This window comes from Panicum virgatum, chromosome 6K (genome assembly GCF_016808335.1).
Source record: "Panicum virgatum strain AP13 chromosome 6K, P.virgatum_v5, whole genome shotgun sequence".
Classification (NCBI taxonomy): Eukaryota; Viridiplantae; Streptophyta; class Magnoliopsida; order Poales; family Poaceae; genus Panicum; species Panicum virgatum.
The window spans coordinates 40,826,614-40,851,544 of NC_053141.1; the positions used below are offsets into that span (position 1 = coordinate 40,826,614).

Consider the following 24,931-nt stretch of genomic DNA (forward strand, 5'->3'; position numbering starts at 1 on the left):
TCTTTGACAAGTTAAAGGTTAATTTCTCTTTCACATCTTAGATATAATAGTTTTATCTATGAATATAAAATTTTGGTTTATCAATTTTCTTAAAACACGTTCTAAATTGTTGAATGTAAAAAATTATGGTATGGGTTAAGTTTTTCCGTTACTGAGTATTTTTAGTCCGTGTGATACTAAATTGTCAATTAATATATTCTTGTTTACAAATTTTCTTTTAAAATTATATTCTCTCTGCATGGACACCTTTACTATAAAATATAAAATTATTATTTACTAAACTTTATACAAATATAAAATTATTATTTAATATATTTTTATTACACGTGCCTGGGGCACGTGCCTCTCTACTAGTTACAAGTTACAGGGTAACGTGAGACAAATTTGTGCGGGACTCGACGACTAGACACTAGAGTGTAGAACACTACCACTACCATTATCTCCACATCATCATGCTCACGAAAACTTGACCATTAGCTCCAGGTCACTGTACTTGAACATTAGGGTACAGGAAAAGCAGGTGGCATTCCCCTTGATTCCTAAGAAAACAAGGTTACCGGGTTTTCTTTTCTTTTCTTTTCCCGGTGGAGGGTACATGAGAGAAAAAAAACGTGGTGGCCATTGTATCAGCTAGATACAGAAACCTCTATCAAAATATCTACCTAACAAGACACTGTCCAAGAGGAACTTGGACATTCATCCTCTTCTATGTGGAAGGGAGCTCGGAGCGCCCATGTATGCTCTGAAGTATGGATACAGCCTACAAAAGTGCAGCTCTTGGAAGGATGTTCCTCCGATTTCTAGATGCAGCGATTGGTTATTTGCATAGCCTTGCAGTCTTGTTTCCAGAAGTATGTCATTCAAAGAATCTCTTAAATGAAATAAACCCCTCAAACACCTTGTTCCGAAACACTGTAAAAAAGCAAACATGATTGAGATGGTAACCAAATAATTAGAGGAGAAAAAAAAAGATATATAGGTGTTCACGTGCCCAATGTCTATGCTTGAGCTGTTCCATATTAGAGCTAAACAGGGGGGCAACACATGTACATAGAAAACGAGAAAGGAAAGGCAACAGCCATATGCACTTACACTTTACAGGAAAGATCGTACGCTAAGGAGTATAATCATGTCCATCTGTACATGGTCAGCTTATTTCACTCGTTCGGTTCTCGAAACCAACTGTCTCCAATAAATCTTCGCTGCTGCCTTCAGCAACTTCCATTTCCTTCACCTTTTCGAGCTGCCTGAGGAGATCTAACCTATCGGGAGCATATGTGGATGGGATCTACACAATTACAAATAAACAAATAGAAATTATTATATAAAAAATTGCCAGAGTGGAAGAAATACAGGATCAAAAACAACATACCATTGAAGGCACATATCTCTGGATGAAGGCCAAAATAGCAGCATGACCGACTGCGGTAACCTGGGACACAAAAGCAATTGTTACGATTCTCCTAACACCAAATACATTTACACATGCTATTTTGCAGGTCAGAGTATATGATTGATGTCACTCTTGGACACAGAATAAAATACTTGATCATGATGATTCAGACACCAAGAATAGTCTAGGACTCTAGGTTGTCCAGAGTCCACACAGATAAGGTAAAATGTTAACAGGATTACTCCAACCAAATTAAATGAAATAATAAAGTGGGCCTACAAGTCCTCTATTTGTCTAAGAAGCAGAAATACAAGTAGAAGAAAGACTCACTGGCAAAAGCATGAGTATTCCTATAGGAACAACAGATGCCAAATCTGTCAGGGTTCTTTGAAGAGCCTGTTTTTCCTTCTGAGTTAGTTCATCCCCAATAAGAGCTCTTTTCAGCAAACCCATAGCAGCTCCTGTATCAATTGCTAGGAGTTGTGTCCCTTGCACCACAGTCTGTGCAGAAAAGTATAAACAAGAAATGAGAGGAATGTGACTAAGTAAATATCGTGATGAACTCAATTGGATGGCAAAAAGGCTCTTCGATAGAGTTAATTGGATTATTCAATCCCTACTATAACCATTCACAATGATACCACAAATGCCTTCAAGCGTCATTATCACAAGACACAGCAGAAGAAGAAAAGCTTTGTAAAGCTGATAAAATTAATGAACAACGGTTCCAGATTTTTCTGATGGTACACGCTACATGTGTTTCTTACTTGCTATGGGATCTTAAGTTTAGGTGGCCATACCGTTGTGGTCTCCTTGACCTTCTCCACTGATTTAGTTATAACATTTTCTTTCTTGCTAGCCTCACCAGAAGGCACTGATGCAACAGGTGACGGCGCAGTTGTTCCGTCTGCAACACCCATCTCCTGGAAAACAGGACTTTGAATGAACGGAGAGTTCTTTCAGAAAGAAAGAAAAAAATGTACCAGTGACACCATCCGTTATGGTTAAAACCGTAGCCAGAAAACAACAGCTAACAACAAAAAAAGTGCAATAAATCTCATAAGATTGCTGATCTCCCGTTCCACATGTTCACACAAATTCTGTAGAACCTGTAGTTTTCTATTTCAAAATTCTGTTAAACAGGTATACCTCCTCCTTTTGAGCATCATCTGCACTCTTCTGCACTCGCTTTTCTAACTCAATCAGCTCACGCCTCAACTGTTCAAACCGGAGTATGTCATTTGACTCCATGTCTTTCTTCTCCACATTGGCAACAGTGCCCTTCAGCAAAAAATGGACCATCTTGTCAGATTAGGAGTATGCTGCAACATCTTATGAGATAAAATTTAATGGTATCCTTCTGAGGATCAGAATTAACTTTCAGTAATTAATTAAAGCTATAGTCAGTGCTGTCAGGGACGCATTTTATAAACCACTTTACGCTAGTTGCTGATGTATTCTTAAATGCACAAAACAAATATACAGTACAGCATCCATACATCTTGAAGAGCTGGCTCAACTTTTTTCCCTGAAGACCGGCCAAAGAAGTCCCAAAATGGACGGCGTTTATTATCCACCCTGACAAGAGAAATAAGAAACCACTGAGCAGGTCTATTTCACTACCCTGAAACCAAACCACAGAAGATATCACAACCATGTATAGGCAATTAATTACAAGATAATGCCACCTGCTTCCTGATTTTTGTGGTGCTGCGATATCATTGGTCCTGCTATCTGTGTTTCCACGTCCTTCCTCTGAAGTAGGAGATACTGGACAGCTACTTGCATCAGCCTAATGAACCATAAAAAATAGCACATTATCATTATTGTAAATCAATTCTAGTGCCAACTGTAGTGCTATATACAGTTTGGGGTGTAATGTTGCCAACTGATACATTATGCATGTGATGATCTTAGATCATTATAATGCAAACAGCACTGGGAGGATAGACTGATGGTGACAGCTGCTTGGCATGAGAAAATAGGACTTCAGATGAGAATGACAAATGTCTTCTTTTTTTATGGAAACGTACCTGTATTATATGAATGACAAATGTCGGTGAGAAAATTAGATCGAGTTCTCATTGCTTAATTGAAAAGAGATGCAACTGATGCAATGCTATCACTAACCAATGCAACCAAAAAGATCCAATCTTAGCTAAGATAACAACAGAAGAAAATTTACGCAAACCATGTGCTACAGTAAATCCAAGTAGCTGTTCATGAGTGCCGTATCCTGGTGCACTGCCCATGACAGGTGGAGTGCACTGGAAATCCATAAAACAAACTCTTCCCAATGCAATGAGATCAGAGACTCGTATTAATGCATGGCTATGCTTTCTTAGAAGCGTCATGCTGGCTAAAAGGAACTGAAACAAAAGCAAACCAAGAACTCACATCCAGATATTCTGCTTTTGCTCGAAAGGATGCCTCAAGAAACTCAGCTTCTTTCTTCAGTCTCCTTATCATTTCAAGATCAGAGCATGCAGCCTTTAGATCCTCCGTACCAGAGTTGGAACTGGAAACGTGCAATTCTTGAAGCAAATTTTCTAACTTAACCAAAGCTTCCTCAACACTTTCAAGTGACTGCAATGAATGAAATCGATTTCAACAACATTTTACCAACTGGGGATAGCGTCTATTTTAGAGGCAACTATCATCATAAACTTAAAATAAGCACTTCACATATGCAAAATGGATTTAATTCCCAAATTAAGCTCATCCACCATATATGCAATTGTCCATCCTTTTCCTTTTACTCAAGTAGATCTTCCAGTACATCTAAGGGCATGTACAATAGTGCCACCTCAACTATCTAACACGTCAGCAAAATCATAGGTGAAGCAGACTAGGAGAGTGTAGGACACACGCCATCTCTTAGATAAGAGATTTGTCTTATGAAGGGCTCATATAGTCGGTGCTATAAGGATGTCTCTAATTTTTGTGGAGGTGTAGACACCATAATAAGAAACAACATTTCATAGTTACCGTTAACACCTTTGACAAACACATGTTAAATACACTAAGAGCTCTATCAATAGTATTGTAGAACATACTTTTGTTCAGATGTGTAAAATCATTAAAATATATTAGCAATTCTAAAAAGCATTCCACAATAAATACCTTGTCAAAGGAAGCTAACTCTGTCCCAGTATCCAAGTTTTCTTCAGGTTCTGGCAAGCCTCGGCCTTTTGACATATTATTTCTACAACAGATTTAGCAAATAAATAAATCTAGCGGGATAGGAGAACAGATAGTGCAACCTCCTGCTTAATTCTTACTTTGATATGTCAATCTCATTCATGCAGTCGCTCAACATGGCATGCCTACAATTTTGAAAATTCAGTAGAAAATTAGCCAGTACTCACATATCCATATCTGCACACAAGAGCAAGATAATCATCATAATGACTGAATATTGACCTACCCCTTAGACAGAAATTTTGCTGCCTTCACATTTGAAGGGTCCTCAAGCCATGAGCTGTACTTTATAAAACTAGTCATCCAATAAGAGCATACATTTAAGACTCTTGATATTACTTCTCCTTTAGACACTTCTTCTCTACCTTCAGTATCAGTTTTTGCACTTGGAACATCATTATTGTAAAAAGGAAGCCACTCAAGCTCTTCACAGACTACCTGAAGGTGAGAAAGACATGAACACGGAATGCTGAATAGCATTAAAAGCTCAGTACACTGCCAGCATACTGACCTCCACATACAGCTGATATGAACTAATCGAGGACAACTGTGGATAATACAATACACTCCCACCAATAAGATACCTGGATTATTATAAGCTCATTAAACAGTACAGTGAATCATATTTAGGCAATTAAGCTGGTATGTTAAAGCTTCTTATTAACTGAAGCATGGTTTCATTGAGAAAATGCAAAAATCTACCTTCACATAGAGCATACCTTACAATACCATTGAGTGAATCATCCAAATCAGTAAGACCATTGGAAGACAAGTACCCTTGTGTGCTTCTGCCCAAAGCAATAAAAAAACCAAATATTGCAAGATCCTTTTCCAGAACCTGTAACGAGAAATAAATAACTATATCAAATTTGCAGCCAAGGAAGAGGTTTTATGACTATATAAATAGATCATTTTCAGTTTCAACCTCAATACTTTCACTTGTTGTCAGTCTTGACCATATCTTTTCACGATCAAGAGCACGAAGTAACTGTTTCTGAACCAGATCAATCCAAAATGATATCTCAAGTCCATGATCATTAGTAAGTTTAGGAACAGCAGCACGAGGACCAAAATTATGCAAAAATTCTCTCTGAAGCCCAATATCTTTCGTTAAGTTATACACTTTACTTAGAGGGACAAACTCACGAAGCATATCCATGAATCGACCAATAATATCAGGTACCATTGAAGAGAATTGCTGACAAGAAACTTTTGCTGATCCAAGCTTTGTGATTGCAGAAAGACAGATCAAACCTAGCATAAGCAGAGAAAGGTCACTTTCACTAGTATTCATCCTCTCACCTTCACAGCATCTGACAGCAAACAAGAGAAAATACCCATGAGTCTTGGACTAGTTACTGCCTGTGTGCATTTTATTGTCTAAAAGAATACAGGGAACTTACATTGCTGTTGCAGAGTTAAACAGTGGATCACTTTCAAAAATGTTTACAAATTGTCTCACAACCAAAGGATTTTGACTGGATGAATACCATTCATACAATGTAAGTTCCCTCTTCGACAATTCATTCTTGATAACACTCTCGAGGGGGGTGAGCAGGCGGGACAAACTGCAATAAAGTAAAATATCACTGAATAAACACCAAAGAAAAGCTCAATTGAATAAATCATAATACAGAGGATCAATCAAATGTCACTTGAACATGCTACAAGTAAAAAAGAATCAATACGAAGAACTGAAGAAGATACAGATTCATCTTCATTTACTTATGCAGCTACTGACCAAAATCTAAATGAACTACAAAAAACAACATACATTTTAGTTGGCATCATGATAAATAAAATTATCCCTAATGCTTAGCTTTGGAGAGTTTGCATGTTACATTAGCACATGGACATTTAAAAACTCTTTTGGCTAACTATATGTACTGGCATTAATAGAACCACGGCACCAAGACCTTCATATTAATAATAATTTAATATCACTCCACCAACCATATATTGCCTTTACACTCTTGTCATCAATACTTTATTAGTTCTGTGTGTTTGCCAGTTTGGTAATTGGAAATTGCCAGACTACTTCTGAATCAATGAAATGCAGCTACAACTTAGCGCTATAGGCCTCAGCAGTAACTTTGTTTCTTTCTGAGAGAAAATTTCCAATTAGAATCCATAGTTCTTCTAAAATGTCATGTATGAGAGGGATGAACACAAGATTAGGACTAGATTGATTGCTTCTTCCTTGCTTGGACCTTTACAACTCCCCTCTTTATGTAGGGAGGTTTACTTGGCTTCTAAGAAAGATATCTAATCTATTGATCTTATCACTAACTAACCCTAACCCTAAGGAAGAGGGTATGGTGTTACTGTAGCGGTCCTGCTTAGGATTTCCAGGTACAAACACCCTGGTCCATATGCATTGCAACACAGGACCAGAAAGTTATAGCGTTTACAAGCTCTGATCAATACCACTTCGACATTAGACACGCCACATGGCACACTTGAAAGGCATACTTCAATCGTATGTGTTATTATCATTTTAGACAGAAAGGAACTTTTAAAATAGAAATTTGCTCCCACCAAACTTCAACACAGGATACCATGGACTTAGAAACAAAGTAATCTGCTACAAAACACATTTAAGCAATAAGACATGAAGGCAAAGGAAAAACGCTAGAAGATAGACCTCCTTTGAACAAATACATTAATATCTCTATCTCTGCCATTCCCGCGAGATGAAACATCAATAACTGCTTGCAACAATGAGTCTACAGCAGCCTGCAAACATCTTCTGTAAGATTTCAGTGAATAGAAAATATGTATCTCGCAGGAATTCTGGATCCTGCAGGGCACAACTACAATGGAGCATATTGAAGATTTCATGTAAGAACAAAGAAACGTCCACTCGAACAAGTTCAGTTGTGGTGCTTAGCTCTAAGCTGGTTTTAGGCAGCATATTAACGCATAATTAAAGAATCCAAGAGAAATTTATGTTTCTTTCAAGGAACAATAGAAAGCTAATATTTACTTTTCATGATTTTAATAATATTTTTTGCAGGTGGATGATTTTAATAATATGTTAAAGATTTCAAAATGATGTGATAAAAATGACTGCAAATATTCCTCCGTTTCTCCATGTGAAGAACAGGGGCAAATGTACCTCTGGAGAATGTTCAGTACTCTACCTTGTAAGACAGTGATTTTATCCATGCATTGTTGTCGACACCCATCCATGTCTTTGGAAACCAAGAGCCCTTAGATGATTTGCTGTGCTCTGTGAAAGCCAATTCAATAGACCTTGCAGCATCATGAATTGACTGGACAAGTCCATTGCTGATATCTTCAGTTTGAAATGCTTTATTCAGTTTCAGCCTTATTTCCTCCATGCTGCTTGCCGAACCAACTTGTGGAGCTCCATTAACAGATACACTGTTTCCGTCCTCATTAGAAGCCAAAGGAATAATGTGAAGTATCCTTCTAGTTCTCTGGAAGACTCCCTTTTGTCTCCGAAACTCCAACCATCTAGCACTGTGAATGGTCCTGTCGCATTCTAGCGTTGAGCTCCTCAAGTGGCAATTTCTCTTCGAAATGCGGGGCTGAAATTTTTGACTCTTCAGATCGACGATGCTTCTGCATACAAATCTGAACCCATATACTTTCTCAAGAGTGTAAACCTTCGATGTGCTGCAAACACAAACCCTTTGAGCCATTAATGATCTGATCCTGAAACAATGCAAATGAGTTTAACTCCAGCATGAATGGAAACTCTCAATCAATGTATCGCAATAGATAATCATAGGATTCCCATCAACTAGTCCAATCAATACAAGCCACAGGCAATCAACCATCTAGGATAACAGTCCTTAATTACAAGTGAGAGCAAATTCGATGTGTATCAGGTCGCATCATTCATAGAGAACAATCTCAAGGAATCAGACAGATAAATCTAGCAGAGCATCCCAATTCCCGATCCCCCCAAGTCCGTTCTAGAGATTTCCGGTTTGTAAGCTCCGGTGTCCGAGACCGAAATGCTACACAGTAAATGGCCAAACTAAGCAACGGACTGCCCACTGACACGGTTCTCCAGTGCAAACCGCCGACGTATCCTCGCGATTCCACGGCCAATTGAACCAACCTCTCGATTCCAACCAACACATTCGCGCGATTCACCCGCCCACGAGCTAACGGCTAGACGCCGAACCGTGGCGCCCATCAACAGCGCAAGCGGAGAGGAGAGCGGTCGGACTAACCTGGCGGCGCACCTCGGCTCGGCGCCGGCGCCGAGGGGTAGGTGGCGCGGCTGCGACGCCACGGCGATCGCCATCGGGCGGCGGCTGCTGCGGCGTCTCGCCGGCGGCGGTGGGGCCGGCGCGGGCGGGGGGGCGTCACGACAAGCGAGAGCAGGCGGAGAGGGATAGGGTTTATATGGGGAAGGAGGGAAGCTAGCGGTGGGGAGGAAGAAGGGGAGGCGAGGAGCGAGGGGAGAGGAGAGGCGAGGGCCCCGGAAACGATAGGCGCTGGACGAGGCCACCGGTGCGGCGGTGCCTTTGCCGGGACGCGGGGACCAGACCATTTCGCGTCTCCCTTTTTTCCTCTCTTTTTTTGTTTTCTTTTTGGGCGCTCGACTAGACAATTCTTTTTTTGGCGCCGCGCTCCGCCCGTCCCCTGTTCCTCAATTACTCAATTAGGTCTTCTTTTCTTTGAGCAGCCGATCATCTTCTTCTTCGGCAGTTGGCACTTGGCCGTTGACATCGCAACGAGCTCATACTACCGGAGAGCACGAGTTCGCCGTGTGCCCGAGACACACGGCGAAGACCTGTAGGCACACGGCGAAGACTTCACCGACGGTGGCCGACGGCAAAACTATTCGCCGTGTGTATATATAAACACATGGCGAAAAAAAACAAGCAGACGCCGTCACGGCCAGTTGACGGCGTCGGCGGCTGTTCGCCGTGTGCCGGCGCCGTGGACACACGGTGAAGATCCAGGCTTCGCCGTGTGTCCGGACAGCAGGCACACGGCCAAGCGCGCGGCTTCGCCGTGTGCCACACCTGGGGCACACGGCGAAGTATGGTCACTTTGCCGTGTGCTGAGTTTCGGCACACGGCAAAGTCTTGTTCCAGGCCGGCCCATACGGTCACTTTGTCGTGTGCTATGGCCACGGCACACGGCAAAGTGACCGAAGAAATTCTTTTTTTTAGGTTTAAAAGACCCCACTCCAACATATATCAATCATATATCACAAACAACATGCAAGGCATTATATATGACAACAAACATCATAAGTGCAATACAAAGCTGCTAATTCACAAGTTCGATACAAAATACAAGTCCAATGCAAATCCACAAGTGCAATAGAAAGTCTAAAAGTTCAATGCAAATCCACAAGTCTGATGCAAAGTTTACAAGTCCATAAGTGCACAGATTGAGGAATGAGAGTACTCTATCCTGCCTGTGATGAGTGAATTGTCAACCGTGCGGTGTGATCGTGCGTTTGGCCTTTGGATTGCAGGTACACGGGCGTTGAGTGTCGACGGAGAGTTGCCGTGGAGGAGCTCAGGCCGGGCGGCAGTTGTGGCATCCACTCCTGGATCGAGGGCGCAAGCGGCGACGGAAGGCGGGTTTCTTGGTTTGCGCCACAAAACCAAGGAGGCAGACGGCGGTTGAAGACGCCAAGTTGTGGAGGCACGGGCGTCGGTCTCGGGACTGACGGAGGCGACGGGCGTCGACGGCGTCTAGGGCCTCGCTGCGGGCGAGGAGGTGACGGGCGTCGGGCGGCGTCTAGGGCCGTCAGAAGGCCGAGGCGGGAACGGCATCTAGGGCCACGGCGTGGAGGCGGGAATCTTCCTGCGCGTGAGGTTTTGGCGGTTTTCTCAAAACCAGCCACCTACCCGGGTTTCGCGGACCCTCCAAAACCGCGGACCAGATCTTCATCAAGATGGCGGCATCGTGGAGAAGACTTCGTTTCGAAGAAAGAACCTCAGCCGTCAGATGGGATCGTGTACAGGGGGTACTGCAGACCAACCAGTCTGACCGGTCCTTGGCACCGGTCTGACCGGTCTAACCGACCGGTCTGACCAATCCATGGAACCGGTCTGACCGGTCTCCGCGGGTATAAATACCCCTTCACTTGTATTAGGTTGGTGCGGCTTTTGCAACTTGTCCGTGAATTGTTCTTTCTCCCAGGCCGCCGCCCCTGTGTCTCTCTCCCCCCGTTCCTCTCTTTAGAATAGGACTTGACCATGGATTTGTGAGAGTTTGTATTGGATTTGATTGGGAAAGGAGGCCCCATCCTCCTCGTGCCCTCTGGGCTTTTTGAATCAATCCCATCTCCTCGTTTTGTGCCTTGTGCGATGGATTTTCGACTTCATTTTTGGCGCACTTGATTGCGAGAAGGTTACGAGTTCTTTGTTGTGATTCCCGTGCTTCTAGCCCTGTCCTAAACCCTCTGGAATCACTAGCTCGTTCGAATTCGATTTCTTGAGTTCTAGAGAAAACCCCACCCCTTTTGATCTCATCCCGAAATTCTCGTGCCATGGATATCTTTAGGGTGAGATCCCTTTGGGATACGTTCTTGGGGTAGGTACGAAGCTTTCCTCCAAGTTTCATCTGATTTGGACTTCGTTTGCTCAAGATTCGTGGTTCAAAGTCTTGTTCACGGGGTTTTCTGGGTGCCGACCGGTCAGACCGGTCTAGCCATGTTCAGGCCCCCGACCGGTCAGACCGGTCAGTTGCACTGGTCAGACCGGTCCTGGCAGATCAGTTCTGCGGTTTCTCTCAATTCGCTTCCGATTTACTTCGTGGTTTCGCTCGCACGTTCGAGGCCTTTTGTGTTGGTTTAGCTTTTCCATAGCTACTCCAAATTTTGGTCAGAATGCTTGAGGGCTTGGGTGATTTTTGGGATATAGGCCGACGGTTTGAATTTCGGAAGAAATTTTGATCGGCTCCCATTCACCCCCCTCTGGTCGCCGGCTTCGGTCCCTCAATTGGTATCAGAGCTCGGTTGAGGTTTTCAGTACCTTAACCGGTTCGAAAACCACTCGGCGACCATGGCGAGTCTTGGTAAGATCCCGGTGTTTTCCGGCGAGGACTATGCCTACTGGAAGGTTCGCATGAGAGCCTTCCTGCAGAGCATGGGAGCCGATGTCTGGGAAATTACCACGAACCAGCTTTACGAGGTGCTTGCTGTTCGGACCATACCTCTCCAGGTGACCCAGCACGAGGCTAACGCCAAGGTCGTCAATGCCTTATTCGCTGGCGTTTCTCGTGCGGAGTTCTCACGCGTCCAGAGTTTTCAGGAAGCCCACAAGATTTGGACGTGCCTTGAGAACTATCACGAGAGTACACCTCAGGTGAAGGCCAGACTGTTCGAGACTCACCGGCGTGAGTACGAGAACTTCACACAGGAGCCAGGTGAGAGCATTGACTTGATGTTCAGTCGTTTTCAGTCGATTGCGAACAAAGTCAATGCGAACAGATATGCTGGTGCCCTTGAGTACACAGAGCACGAGAAGGCTCTCAAGTTGCTCTACACACTTGACCGCTCTATGTGGGATCTCAAGGTGAACACGATCATTGAGTCTGCAGGATATGAGACTCTAACCGTGAACGAGCTTTTCAGCAAGCTCAAGGCCACGGAGGTGGATAACCAGACACGAGCCAAGCTCAATGGTGCCCCTCCTTCCAAGAGCATCGCTCTTGTGACTGGCCCAGATGGTGGATCGAGCTCTAACGCTAACTCTACTCTTGGCTTTTCTCTTGCCTCTTTGCCTTCTGTTTCAGATGAGCAGCTGGAGATGCTGGGCGACGACGACTTATGCCTCCTCATCAGCAAGTTCCAGCGCGTCTACCACAATAGGCAGAGGAAGAAGAACCCCGGGTGCTATAACTGCGGCGATCTGAACCACTTCATCGCCGATTGCCCCAAGAAGTCCGGCGGTGGCCAGAACAACTCCTTCGACTACTACCGCCACCGCGACCGCGATGAGGGAGGCTCCAACAAGGAGTGTCGGCGCCACAAGCACCGCAGTCGTGACCGGGGAGGACGCTTCGACAAGGAGTCGCTCAAGAAGCGCTTCCAGTACAAGTCCAAGAAGCGGGAGAAGGCCTTCCTGGCGCAGCTCAGCGACCTCGACAAGAGCTCCGACACCGACCGCTCTTCTTCACCGACCTCCGACGACGACGTCAAGAAGAAGAAGAAGCAGGACAAGGAAGCCACCGGCTTCATCGGCCTTTGCTTGGCGGCCGGTCGGCGCAAGAGCTTCTGCACCATGGTGGGTGAAGCCGATGGTGCTCGTGCGTCTTCGGGTGGACATGCTACACCGACGCACGTCGACTCTTCTCCTGGATCCGAGAGTGATTCAGAGGTAAACTCCACGATCGACCTGCTAGATACTGAGGTTAGGGAGTTGTACACCGCTCTCGACAACCAGAAGAGGCTGCTTAAGGAAGCAGCTAGAGAGCGTAGAAAGCTTAGGGCTGAGATGGCTTGTGCTAGGGAGAAATCTAGTGAGGATGAGTGCGCTGGCTGCATATCTCACATGAATGATCTTGTTGCTCTCCGTGCCAAGCATGATGAGAACGTCGCGAACTTAGATGTTGCTAAGACTTCGCTTGCTGACGTGTCTCATGAGCTCGCTAAGGCCAAGCATGAACTAGAACTGGTTAAGGACGCTCCTATTATTAGTGATGTGCCTGAATGTGATGAGTGTCCTATCTTTAAGTCCGATCTAGCTTCGTTGCAGTCCAAGTTTGCTACTGTTGTGTGCGAGCTAGAGGAGATGAAGTCTAGGCCAGTTTTGCTTGGTGCTTGTAAGCTTTGTCCCACGCTTAGGTCGGAGCTAGATGAGAAGAACGCTTTGATCAAGTCTTTTGGGAAGACTAAGGTCGTAGAGTCTAGCCCACCTATTGACTGCTCTGTTTGCCCTGGTTTGATTGCTGATCTAGATAGTCTTGTGGTAGAGAAAGCCAACTTAGAGAATGAGAATACCTATCTTAGGGCGATTCTGAGTTGGGTTTCTAGCAGTGAGCCGCAGTTGGGCATGATGATTAAGCAGTTCAAACGTGGTGATGGGTTTAGGGTCGGTTACACATACACGAAGTCAGATTTTGATAGGTTGTATGGTAAGATTGGCAAGGCTGCTGGAAACACTGCTAGCACGAGCACGCAGCCTACGCTTGTTGACCCCGCGGATGGTGTGCTTAAAGAACCACCGAAAGCACCTCCACAGAAGCAGGTTTGGGTTCCAAAGCCCAATGAGCTGAGGAATCCCCTCGACACGCTCCCTACTGCCACAGCCCAGGTTGCCCAGAAGAAGGGGGCTGCTCCTCCCCGTCCGCAGGCTAGGCCTCCACCTCCCAAGCGTGAGGTGAGGTACCACTGCGAGTTCTATGACAGGGAAGGTCACCTGGAGGAGTTTTGCTTCAGGAGGAAGCGGGCTGTGAGGCGAGAGGAGGAGAGACGGAACGTGGACATGTACTCTACTCGGGTGCATGGTCCTTCTCGGCGTGGTGGTAGGCAAGATGCTAGGGCGCGCCGTGTAGGTGGAGGTCAGGGAGACGGTGGTGGTTACCGTGCTCCAGCGGGTGGTTGCTTTGCCGGTCGTGCTCCTGGTCGTTTTCAGTATGGCTATGGACCACGGGACCGAGGCTTTGGAGGAGATTTCGATGCTCCATGCTTTCCTCGTGGTGGTGTTCGTCAGTCACGCGGTAGACGGGATGGGGGATACGCTTTGCCTGGTTTTGCTAACCCTTCTGTAGAGCAAATGGCTCGACACTGATTTGCTTCTCACTTTGCTAACCCCAGTGTTGAGACATTTGCTCACCCTTTGTCTCACTACTGATGTGCAGGTCGGAGGCTTGGAGAACAGGTGGATCATGGACTCCGGTTGTTCACACCACATGACCGGAAATGACAAATGGTTCTCCAGTCTCACCCCGATGCGCTCAAAGGAGTACATTGTATTCGGGGATAATGGAAGAGGAAAGGTACGTGGACTTGGCGCTGTTCGGGTTTCAGATCGCTTTACCCTGAGAGAAGTTGCTTTGGTTTCGAACCTTGGGTTCAATTTGCTTTCTGTTTCGCAACTTCTTGATGAGGGGTTTGAGGTTCGCTTCAAGGAGGGTTGTTCGCGTGTTCTGGATTCTAGGGGAGATTTGGTTTGCCGGATTACACCTCGTGATCGGGTTTTCTTGGTTGACTTCTCTGGAACTCCTCTTGGCCCTTCTCGTTGCTTGTTGGCTAGTCCTTCTTCTGATCTGTGGAAGTGGCATAGGAGACTTGGACATTTAAGCTTTGACTTGTTGTCGAGACTGAGCTCACTTGGCCTGATCCGAGGATTGCCCAAATTGAAGTTTGAAAAGGACCTTGTTTGCCATCCGTGTCACCACGGGAAGATGATTGTCACTTCACATCCACCTGTTAATCAGGTGATGACCGCTCACCCTGGAGAGTTGCTACACATGGACACAGTTGGTCCTTCTAGGGTGATGTCTGTTGGTGGGAAGTGGTATGTTCTTGTGATCGTGGACGATTTTTCTCGCTATTCTTGGGTCTTTTTCATGAGAACCAAGGATGAGGCTTTCGAGTTTGTTCGAGACTTGATCTTGAGGTTGAAAAATGAGCTACCCCAGGCCATGCGAGCGATTCGCAGTGATAATGGCACAGAATTCAAAAATGCTCGTTTTGACGCCTTTTGCAGTGATCAAGTGCTTGAACACTAGTATTCTTCTCCCTACACTCCACAGCAGAATGGAGTTGTAGAGCGGAAGAATCGGACGTTGGTTGAGATGGCGAGGACGATGCTCGATGAGCATAGGACTCCTCGCAAATACTGGGCTGAGGCGGTAAACACCGCTTGTTACGTGTCCAATCGCATTTTCTTGCGTGCTTTCATACACAGGACTTCTTATGAGTTGCGGTTTGGACGCCAGCCCCGTGTTGACCATCTCAGAGTTTTCGGTTGCCGGTGCTTTGTGCTGAAAGATGGAAATCTTGATAAGTTTGAGTCTCGCTCGTCTGACAGTATTTTTCTCGGTTATGCTTCTCACTCTAGACCGTACCGTGTGCTGATTATTGATACTAACATTGTCAGAGAGACTTGTGAAGTCACTTTCGACAAGACTGCACCGTGCAATTCTTCTGTCTTTGAAGTTGCAGGAGATGATGAGCTCGGCACCTCCATCTTTGAAGATGAGGAGGAAGAAGCTGCGGAGGGTGAGGCCGAGGCTACCACACGTGCTGTGGACCTAGTTGCCTCCGCTACGAGCTCGGACGATGATGACGGCCCCGATCCGACTACGTCTACTTCACTGGGGCCGATCAAGGAGGTGACTCAGGCTTCACCAGCTGCACCTGAGGAGACACCAGATTTGGTTGAGGAGGAGGCGACTTCGACAAGGGAAGCACCGCGACATATTCAGCGTCGTCATCCACCTCAACAGATGTTAGGTGATCTCAACGAGCGAGTCACCAGATCAAAGGTAACAAGTATCGCTGGCTTTGCTCATTCAGCGTTTGTTGCCTCTTTTGAGCCCAATGATATTGGACACGCTCTTTCTGATTCTAATTGGGTCAATGCCATGCATGAGGAACTTGAAAATTTTGAAAGAAACCAAGTTTGGGTTTTGGTTGAGCCTCCACCTGCTTGTAATCCCATCGGAACGAAGTGGGTTTTCAAAAACAAGCAGGGTGAGGATGGGTTGGTTGTTCGAAACAAGACTCGTCTTGTTGCCCAGGGGTTTTGTCAAAAAGAGGGTATTGATTTTGAGGAGACTTTTGCCCCTGTTGCTCGATTGGAAGCTATTCGAATCTTTCTTGCATTTGTTGCTTGCAAGGGTTTTAAAGTTTTCCAAATGGACGTTAAATCTGCCTTCTTGAATGGTTTTATCGAAGAAGAGGTCTATGTGAAACAACCCCCTGGTTTCGAAAATCCCAAGTTTCCAAACCGTGTTTACAAACTTCAGAAAGCTCTTTACGGTTTGAAACAGGAACCTAGAGCCTGGTATGATGGATTGAAAACCTTTTTGCTGGCTCAGGGCTTTAAAATGGGATGTGTGGATAAAACTTTGTTCCTCATGCGGTCTGGCACTGACTTTCTATTAGTTCAAATATACGTGGATGATATTATCTTTGGTGGCTCTTCTCACGCTCTTGTATCGAAGTTTTCTGAGCAGATGTCCAGGGAGTTCGAGATGAGCATGATGGGTGAGCTGCAGTTCTTCCTCGGGCTGCAGATTAAGCAAACTCCTCAGGGCACATTTGTCCATCAAGCCAAGTACACTAGAGACTTGCTGCGGAAGTTCGACATGAGCGACTTGTCTCCTCAGCTGACTCCGATCAGCACATCGACGACGCTAGATGAGGACTTGGACGGCGAGGCGGTGGACCAGAAGGAGTACAGGAGCATGATTGGCTCCCTCCTGTACCTGACGGCGACGCGACCGGACATTCAGTTCGGCGTTTGCCTTTGTGCGCGCTACCAGGCTTCTCCGCGCACCTCCCACAGACAGGTGGTGAAACGCATCTTCAGGTATCTGAAATTCACCCCTGAATTTGGTCTTTGGTATTCTGCGGATTCTTCTCTGGTTTTGGTGGGCTTTTCTGATGCCGATTTCGGTGGGTGTGGGTTGGATCGCAAGTCGACATCCGGCACTTATCAATTTCTCGATACATCTTTGGTGTCTTGGTCGTCTCGCAAGCAGGCTAGTGTAGCGCTTTCTTCTACAGAAGCTGAGTATGTTGCCGCTGCTAGCTGCTGCTCCCAGATACATTGGATGAAACAAACCTTGCAGGATTATGGCTTGAGTTTCGGTAGGGTTCCCATCTTTGTGGACAACATGTCAGCCATTAGCATTGCAAAGAACCCTATCCTACACTCTAGTACCAAGCACATAGATATCCGATTCCGTTTCCTGTGAGACAACCATGAGAGAGGACACATAGACCTGATCCATGTCCCTTCAGAGAGGCAAACCGCAGATATCCTCACCAAACCGCTAGAGCAGGACACATTTGCACTCTTGCGAGGGGAGCTTGGGGTTTGTTACCCCTTTTGATAGCTGACTTTTCTTTGGTTAGATTTGTAGGTTTTATTTGCTTCTTTTTGGTTTCTAGGTTTGGTAGTTGCATTATGCATATGCATTGTACATGTTTGCATTTTGCATTGTCTCACTTGCACTGGCATTCTTGTATACTTTGCTATGATCTTCTAGTGCCTGCTAGTGTGAGTTGATAAACTTGATCATGTATAGCTTGCTCCACTGTATATATGACATCATCTGAGTTAAGCTATTTTGATTTGAAAATCTGAAAACAAGATCACCCTGTCTTGGCTACTAGCATGTTAGGGCTTGTCGATATGCTTTGCTATCTTATTCATGCTAGTGTAGCCTTTTTGTTCAGCAATTCATACTTGAATGATCTAATTTTGATAAAATTGCTTGAACCGTTCTTGAAATGGTTTGAAAAGATCCAGGTGGGATTGCTTGTCGCACTGATCGAGCTTTTGGGACGGCTCACTTTGCACTTGTGAGAACCCGGGCAAGGCTGTGCATGACTGAAACGAGTGCTTTAAGCTTCTGATTGTCTTTTGGCATAGGCTTGGCCTCGTTGCTAAGTGAAGCATGACAAGCTTTCAACCCCTGGCATTAAGAATTGCTTGATATAAAATTGATTGAAAAATGAATGTTAACAACTTGTTTTTGGCTGAGTTTGGATCACATGTATGAGTTTGGATCGTGCGTTTGGCCTTTGGATTGCAGGTACACGGGCGTTGAGTGTCGACGGAGAGTTGCCGTGGAGGAGCTCAGGCCGGGCGGCAGTTGTGGCATCCACTCCTGGATCGAGGGCGCAAGCGGCGACGGAAGTCGGGTTTCTTGGTTTGCGCCACAAAACCAAGGAGGCAGACGGCGGTTGAAGACGCCAAGTTGTGGAGGCACAGGCGTCGGTCTCGGGACTGACGGAGGCGACGGGCGTCGACGGCGTCTAGGGCCTCGCTGCGGGCGAGGAGGTGACGGGCGTCGGGCGGCGTCTAGGGCCGTCAGAAGGCCGAGGCGGGAACGGCATCTAGGGCCACGGCGTGGAGGCGGGAATCTTCCTGCGCGTGAGGTTTTGGCAGTTTTCTCAAAACCAGCCACCTACCCGAGTTTCGCGGACCCTCCAAAACCGCGGACCAGATCTTCATCAAGATGGCGGCATCGTGGAGAAGACTTTGTTTCGAAGAAAGAACCTCAGCCGTCAGATGGGATCGTGTACAGGGGGTACTGCAGACCAACCGGTCTGACCGGTCCCTGGCACCGGTCTGATCGGTCCCTGGCACCAGTCTGACCGGTCTCCGCGGGTATAAATACCCCTTCACTTGTATTAGGTTGGTGCGGCTTTTGTAACTTGTCCGTGAATTGTTCTTTCTCCCAGGCCGCCGCCCCTGTGTCTCTCTCCCCCCGTTCCTCTCTTTAGAATAGGACTTGACCATGGATTTGTGAGAGTTTGTATTGGATTTGATTGGGAAAGGAGGCCCCATCCTCCTCGTGCCCTCTGGGCTTTTTGAATCAATCCCATCTCCTCGTTTTGTGCCTTGTGCGATGAATTTTCGACTTCATTTTTGGCGCACTTGATTGCGAGAAGGTTATGAGTTCTTTGTTGTGATTCCCGTGCTTCTAGCCCTGTCCTAAACCTTCTGGAATCACTAGCTCGTTCGAATTCGATTTCTTGAGTTCTAGAGAAAACCCCACCCCTTTTGATCTCATCCCAAAATTCTCGTGCCATGGATATCTTTAGGGTGAGATCCCTTTGGGATACATTCTTGGGGTAGGTACGAAGCTTTCCTCCAAGTTTCATCTGATTTGGACTTCGTTTGCTCAAGATTCGTGGTTCAAAGTCTGTTCACTGGGTTTCCTGGGTGCCGACCGGTCAGACCGGTAGGAAAGACCGGTCAGACCGGTCTAGCCGTGTTCAGGCCCCCGACCGGTCAGACCGGTCAGTTGCACCGGTCAGACCGGTCCTGGCAGATCAGTTCTGCGGTTTCTCTCGATTCGCTTCGGATTTGCTTCATGGTTTCGCTCGAACGTTCGAGGCCTTTTGTGTTGGTTTAGCTTTTCCATAGCTACTCCAAACTTTGGTCAGAACGCTTGAGGGCTTGGGTGATTTTTGGGATATAGGCCGACGGTTTGAATTTCGGAAAAATTTTGATCGGCTCCCATTCACCCCCCCCTCTGGTCGCCGGCTTCAGTCCCTCACAGATAAACAAGTTTATAGCTGCGGTGGGTCGTCAAACGGTGGTGGGACGCCGAGCTAAGGTGGGAACAACTGCTGTGGGGGTAGCGTCTGTGAGATGCCCGGCGACAATTCTGGCGTATTCGATGCTGCTGATAAATTCTGCAAAAAATGTAAGACAATAAATCTAAGTAAGTCTAAATATGTAGGTCCCCTAAATCGTTAAGTGAGTAATGTAAGTCACAATCTCTAAATCTAAATTTCTCTAAGTATCTAATACTTCAAAAGAAACTAAAGCATTTTCAGGAAACTCACCGGAGGAGTAGTAGGAGCAGGAGCCACAGGGAATTGCATGGCTGGGATGGGATTACTCGTTTGGACAGAAAGACCTCGAATGTAGTTGTACATCTCGGCCACCTACTTCTGCTCGTTCTCTTGTCGTATCCTCCTCTCTTCGGCCAACGCCGCCTCGTACGCTGCTTGTTGCGCTTGCATTTGGTTCTACAATATTTCATGACAATGTTACAATACAAAGCAAATATATGTACAAAACAAACGAACTATGAATAAATAAGAAATAACCTGAAGTTCCTGCACTTGTAGCTGCGACGCTGACAACCATGGGCGTATGGCCGGGCTATTGGCCGTGCTCCTCGCTCGAATCTGGGAGAGGGTGGGAGTGCTGGCCGTGTCTACAAGACCATTGCCAATATAGTAGCGCCCATGTTTCTTGCCTCCTCCCACCCTCATAATGACTTCTCCATCAAGGGGCTGGGTCCTCGGATCCCAGTCTGGCCCATGGACCTGTCTATCCATCTCTGTGTATGCCTGGATACGACTGTGGATGGACGGGTTGCTGTATGCCGAGGGCGGGTCGTTAGGGTTGTAGGTGATGTTGGATGTCGCCTTGTCCTTGCGGGCCAGAGCCCATCCCACGAACGAGGTGCACTCCTGACCTTCATGTGAGGACGACTGCGAAAAAGAAAGAAGTTGATTACAAATTATGCTGAATTGAATATTAGATTAGAGAAATGAGTCTGTGTAGTGTGTACCCATCTAGTCCTGTACTTGTTGTTGTTGAGGCTGTCTTGATGGTGTGCTGGACCTGGCATCAGCAATCGCCGCTAACGGCCAGTGTCGTGCTTCTCCTGCCACTCTGGGTCGAACCACTTGTCCACTATGCGCTCCCAGCACACGGTATCATTACGACACCACCACACAAGAACCTACACGTGATCAAATACATGACATGTAAGAAGAGAGACATTTAACGATGTTTTTAATCTTATGATTTACATTTTGTACAGTAGTTTGCGTCTGCATGTTCTTTCCTAAACAACATCATCCCTTCGGACAAGTATGTATCTTCTCATATGGCATCTTAAGACTACGAAGAAGTTTTTGTGCCTCGTACATGCTCTTTGGAAGAATGTGTTCTTCCGGAAGCATACTACCAAAAACCGTCAACATTTTGTCGAAGCCATCCCGACTAATGCCACACTCAGACTTTAGGGCCAGTACGCGTGCAATAGCATCGAATTGAGAAACATTGGTATGCTGGTGAAGTGATTTCTGTGCCGCAGACAACATGTCGTAATACTGCTTTGCCGTAGGCTCTGGCGGTTCCTCTCTAGGTTCTTCTTCAAAGTGTGCTTCATGAAAGTCAGCTAACATGTCTGCGTAACAGGCATCAGCATCATAATCATCGATGCGTTGTCGACGACCTCTTCTCTCGCACGATAGGCTTCACCATGGCAGATCCACCGGGTATAGTTTTCCACAAACCCATTTGTGATAATGTATTTACCCATAGCGAGTTGTGATTGATGCATCCTATTTTGACACTTGCTGCATGGACACGGCATTCTACTCTGTCCTCTATCAAATGCCTTTTTGAAGAAGTCATTGACCTTTAGAGCAAACTCAATATACTCTTGGTCGCTCTGCCAGTCTTTGTACATACACTCACGGTTATCCATCCTTTAACATACGAGCGAGAAATTTAAAAATCAATTTCATGTACACTATGTCTAACAAATTTTAATAGGTGAAGATAGGTCCTAATCCCACCCCAGAATGCGTAGATATGGTTGGTTTTCATGATCCACTCCTAGCCGAGACAGAATTTCGGCAGCACCTCCCCGCTGCTCTCTAAATACACGTCCTGTCAAGGAGATTGTGAAGCGTCCCCTCATAAGAGAAGACTTAAATATGATACAAACATCAGTCCCAGGAGGCTGATGACACATTTATTACATCAGATGGTTCATTACCGTACAACTCTACGCGGTAGTGAGCAGAGAAGCGCCACTATCGCGTGGATTACAACCCACACCCACACAACGATATTAAATATAAAAAGGGGGTCATCAGAGTCTTGCGCCATGCGGTATCTCCTGCGGGTGACCCTAATCCACAGGCAAGCCTGGGTGCAGGACAGTACCCTACTCAACGTCCTCTGGAACGAAGTCTGGGTCTTCCTCTGTAAAAATTAAGAATGAGGTGAGTGCAAACGTACTCAGCAAGTCCAACCACACCCACGGAGGGGGAATAAACAGAATATAATGCACAGGGTATTTCAAGGATAAGGTTAAGGTTTACTTTTGCGGAAAGCAATATTTTATGCAAGGGTTCGTTTGAAAGAAAATATTTCCAAAACCAGTTTTCTTGCACCGAGTGACACGAGGGGTTGATCCACACAGGATCCAAGTTTTAAGCTGCTACCGGACTCCTCATCCGCCGTAGCACTCGACACAACTGCCGGACACAATTCCGAAACAACTCACGCCAACCCATCCCAAAATAAACACTAGTCATGTGACCACACCGTAACTCGCCCAGTACCGTGGGCACGGCTATTCGAATAGATTTTAACTCTGCAGAGGTGTGCAACTTTACCCACAAGTGGGGTACCGCAACTCGATCACCTTAGTGTCGGTGCAGATCCCAACAAAGCCATTACCCACCTTAGCTAGACCTGACTAGCCATCACGGGATGCACCAAGGGGTTATCGACCTATCACAGAGGTTCTAACCGGGGCATAAGTCACACAGAGCTAATCCCTTCTCCTTGATCACCCGTTGGTCTCAGCTCTCCTGATGGCTATCAGACTAACTAGTGGGGTTTATGCTAAGCCGTTGCCCATTCAACGGTCGAGTGGTTTGCACGATATTGGAGTTAGGTGAGATGACACACCAACTCGGTCCTTAGTGGTGACAAGATGGATATCTCCCTTCCTTGCTCTGCCACACAGGCACAAGCACACCAAACGGCAAATCACACAGAAATGCCATCCATCCCGTCTAGACTCATCTTTCGAAAATTTCCACTTTTATCCCCTTCCCACACACACACACATTTTCTTTATAAAACAATTTGTATTGAGTATGAGGTCCTAAGCGTTCTAGCAGTGATTAACGTCCAAATAACACATTCAGACATTAACCTAGGTTGTCAAGGAATGGCTATAACAAATCAAGGGGTGGCTATCCAACCGTGTTTTCAACAGGCAAAACATATGCAATTTCTAAAACAGGCCAATAGGTTGTGTTTATAAAAACTAGGACAAAAGCATGCATCAAAGGATGGGATTGAACTTGCCGTCTTCGAAGCCTTTGGGGAGGTCCTGATCGAAGCACTGTCCTTCGGGTTCGGGGTCGCGGAACTGGTCCTCGTTCGCCTGCTCACAGTACTGCTCGTCGATGGGTTCTCCCTCGTTCACACCGTGATCTACGACGCATACAAACATGCACACAATCAAGAAACAGAAATAAAAGTTTTATCGTTGAGCTCGAATCGGAAATAGTTAAGATATGGAGTTCGGAGTAATATGTTTGGGTGGTTTCCACAAGGCATGGACAAAACTATGTTATGAGAGGCGTGATAAAGTTTTAGGTCGATCTGAGCTCGTTTGGCGCATGAAATGATAGGTTATATAAAGGTTTAGGGGTTAAATCAGAGTCCAGGGGCCTATTTGCAATTATTCTTGAGAAGGCAGGGGTTTGATTAGGATTCTAGGATTTATGGGGGCTATTTTAGAAAATAGGTAGGGTCTAGTTATAATTATTTTGTATAGATGAATGGCTTGTTTTTAGTAATATAAGAATGGGGGGGGGGTTTATTTGGAAAGGTAATAAAGAGGGGGGCTCTGAATGGAATAGGAGGGAAGGGGAGGGCCTAGGGGCAAAGTTGCCCCCTTCTTCCTCCTCCCGTCGGCAGACAACAGAGGAAGGGAGGAGGCCTCTGCGCTGGCCGATTTCGGCGGCCCAGGGCTCGATGGCGGCCCGGAATAGGGGGAATAGGGAGGGGAGGAGGAGGCGGTTTGATTCCCGGCCTCACCTCGGGTCGGGGCGACGCAAGGAGGCGCGACGACGAGAGCGGGTGGCGGCGGGTTCCGGAGCTCGGTGCGGCGGTGTTGCAGAGCTGGGAAGGGGAGCTTGGGGAGGCGAGCGCGGATGTGGAGGCAGCGGGGTGCTCTTTGGCCCCATTTATAGGCGGCCGAGGCAGTGGTGATGGGGGTGCGGCGGTGGCGACCCGGCGGGCGGTGCGGAGCGCCTTTAATGGTGCTCGGCCGGCCGCGCGTGTCATGGAGCGGCGCGCGGGCGACGAGGCCGGCACAGGGTGATGCGATGGCACGGGCAGGCGTGAGCGAGGCAGGCGGCTTTGTGCCGATGGCGGAGGGCGCGGCGCTGCTGCTCGGCAGCGGGCCTCGCGGTGATTGCACGTGGGAGGGGCTGGGCGCTGTGCGGGCACAGGAACGACAGCGCGAGCGGCGAGGGCGGGGCGCCAGTGGTGGGCGGCACAGCGTGCGGCGTGGCCACGCAGTGCGCGTGTGTACGACGGCGCACGCGGCGTCACGGCTCGGGGCGTCGGGCGAGCGCGTGCAGAGGGTCGAGGCGGTGCGGGTGCACGCGCGGAACGAGGGCCATAGAGAAATGGTTCGGGGATGGGACATCGGTGTTTGGAACAGAGAAAAGGTTCAGGAAATTAGGGTGTTAGGAGGAGTTCGAGCTCAACGATCAAAAGAATTTTAAATTTTTCACGCGTGATTTATTTGGTAGATTTTCGGGATGTCACAGATTGTGTATGCGGAGAACAACAGGGAGGTGATGCCAAAACTCTGGCACGGATCGGAGTGGATCATGAAAACTAACCATATCTACGCACA

General features: G+C 46.7%; 1 protein-coding gene across 4 annotated transcripts; it reads right to left on the reverse strand.

Annotated features, from left to right (window-relative positions):
* Positions 1–436: 436 nt before the first annotated feature.
* LOC120712678 lies at positions 437–9,109 on the reverse strand. 4 transcript variants are annotated; one of them, XM_039998517.1, is made up of 19 exons: positions 8,803–9,104; positions 7,738–8,275; positions 7,239–7,330; positions 5,998–6,162; positions 5,520–5,907; positions 5,314–5,432; positions 5,106–5,178; positions 4,821–5,032; positions 4,675–4,719; positions 4,517–4,598; positions 3,791–3,979; positions 3,082–3,185; positions 2,893–2,971; positions 2,543–2,674; positions 2,194–2,316; positions 1,724–1,894; positions 1,373–1,432; positions 1,093–1,288; positions 437–912 (listed from the first exon to the last, which is right to left on the reverse strand). In XM_039998517.1, exons 1-18 carry the CDS (start codon positions 8,874–8,876, stop codon positions 1,148–1,150), a joined length of 2,787 nt encoding a protein of 928 aa, XP_039854451.1. In that variant the 5' UTR covers positions 8,877–9,104; the 3' UTR covers positions 437–912; positions 1,093–1,147. The 4 variants fall into 4 exon arrangements, with proteins under 4 accessions (XP_039854451.1, XP_039854452.1, XP_039854453.1 ...); XM_039998518.1 differs by having other exon boundaries at positions 7,738–8,269; positions 8,803–8,966; XM_039998519.1 differs by having other exon boundaries at positions 448–912; positions 7,738–8,236; positions 8,803–9,012.
* Positions 9,110–24,931: the final 15,822 nt, after the last annotated feature.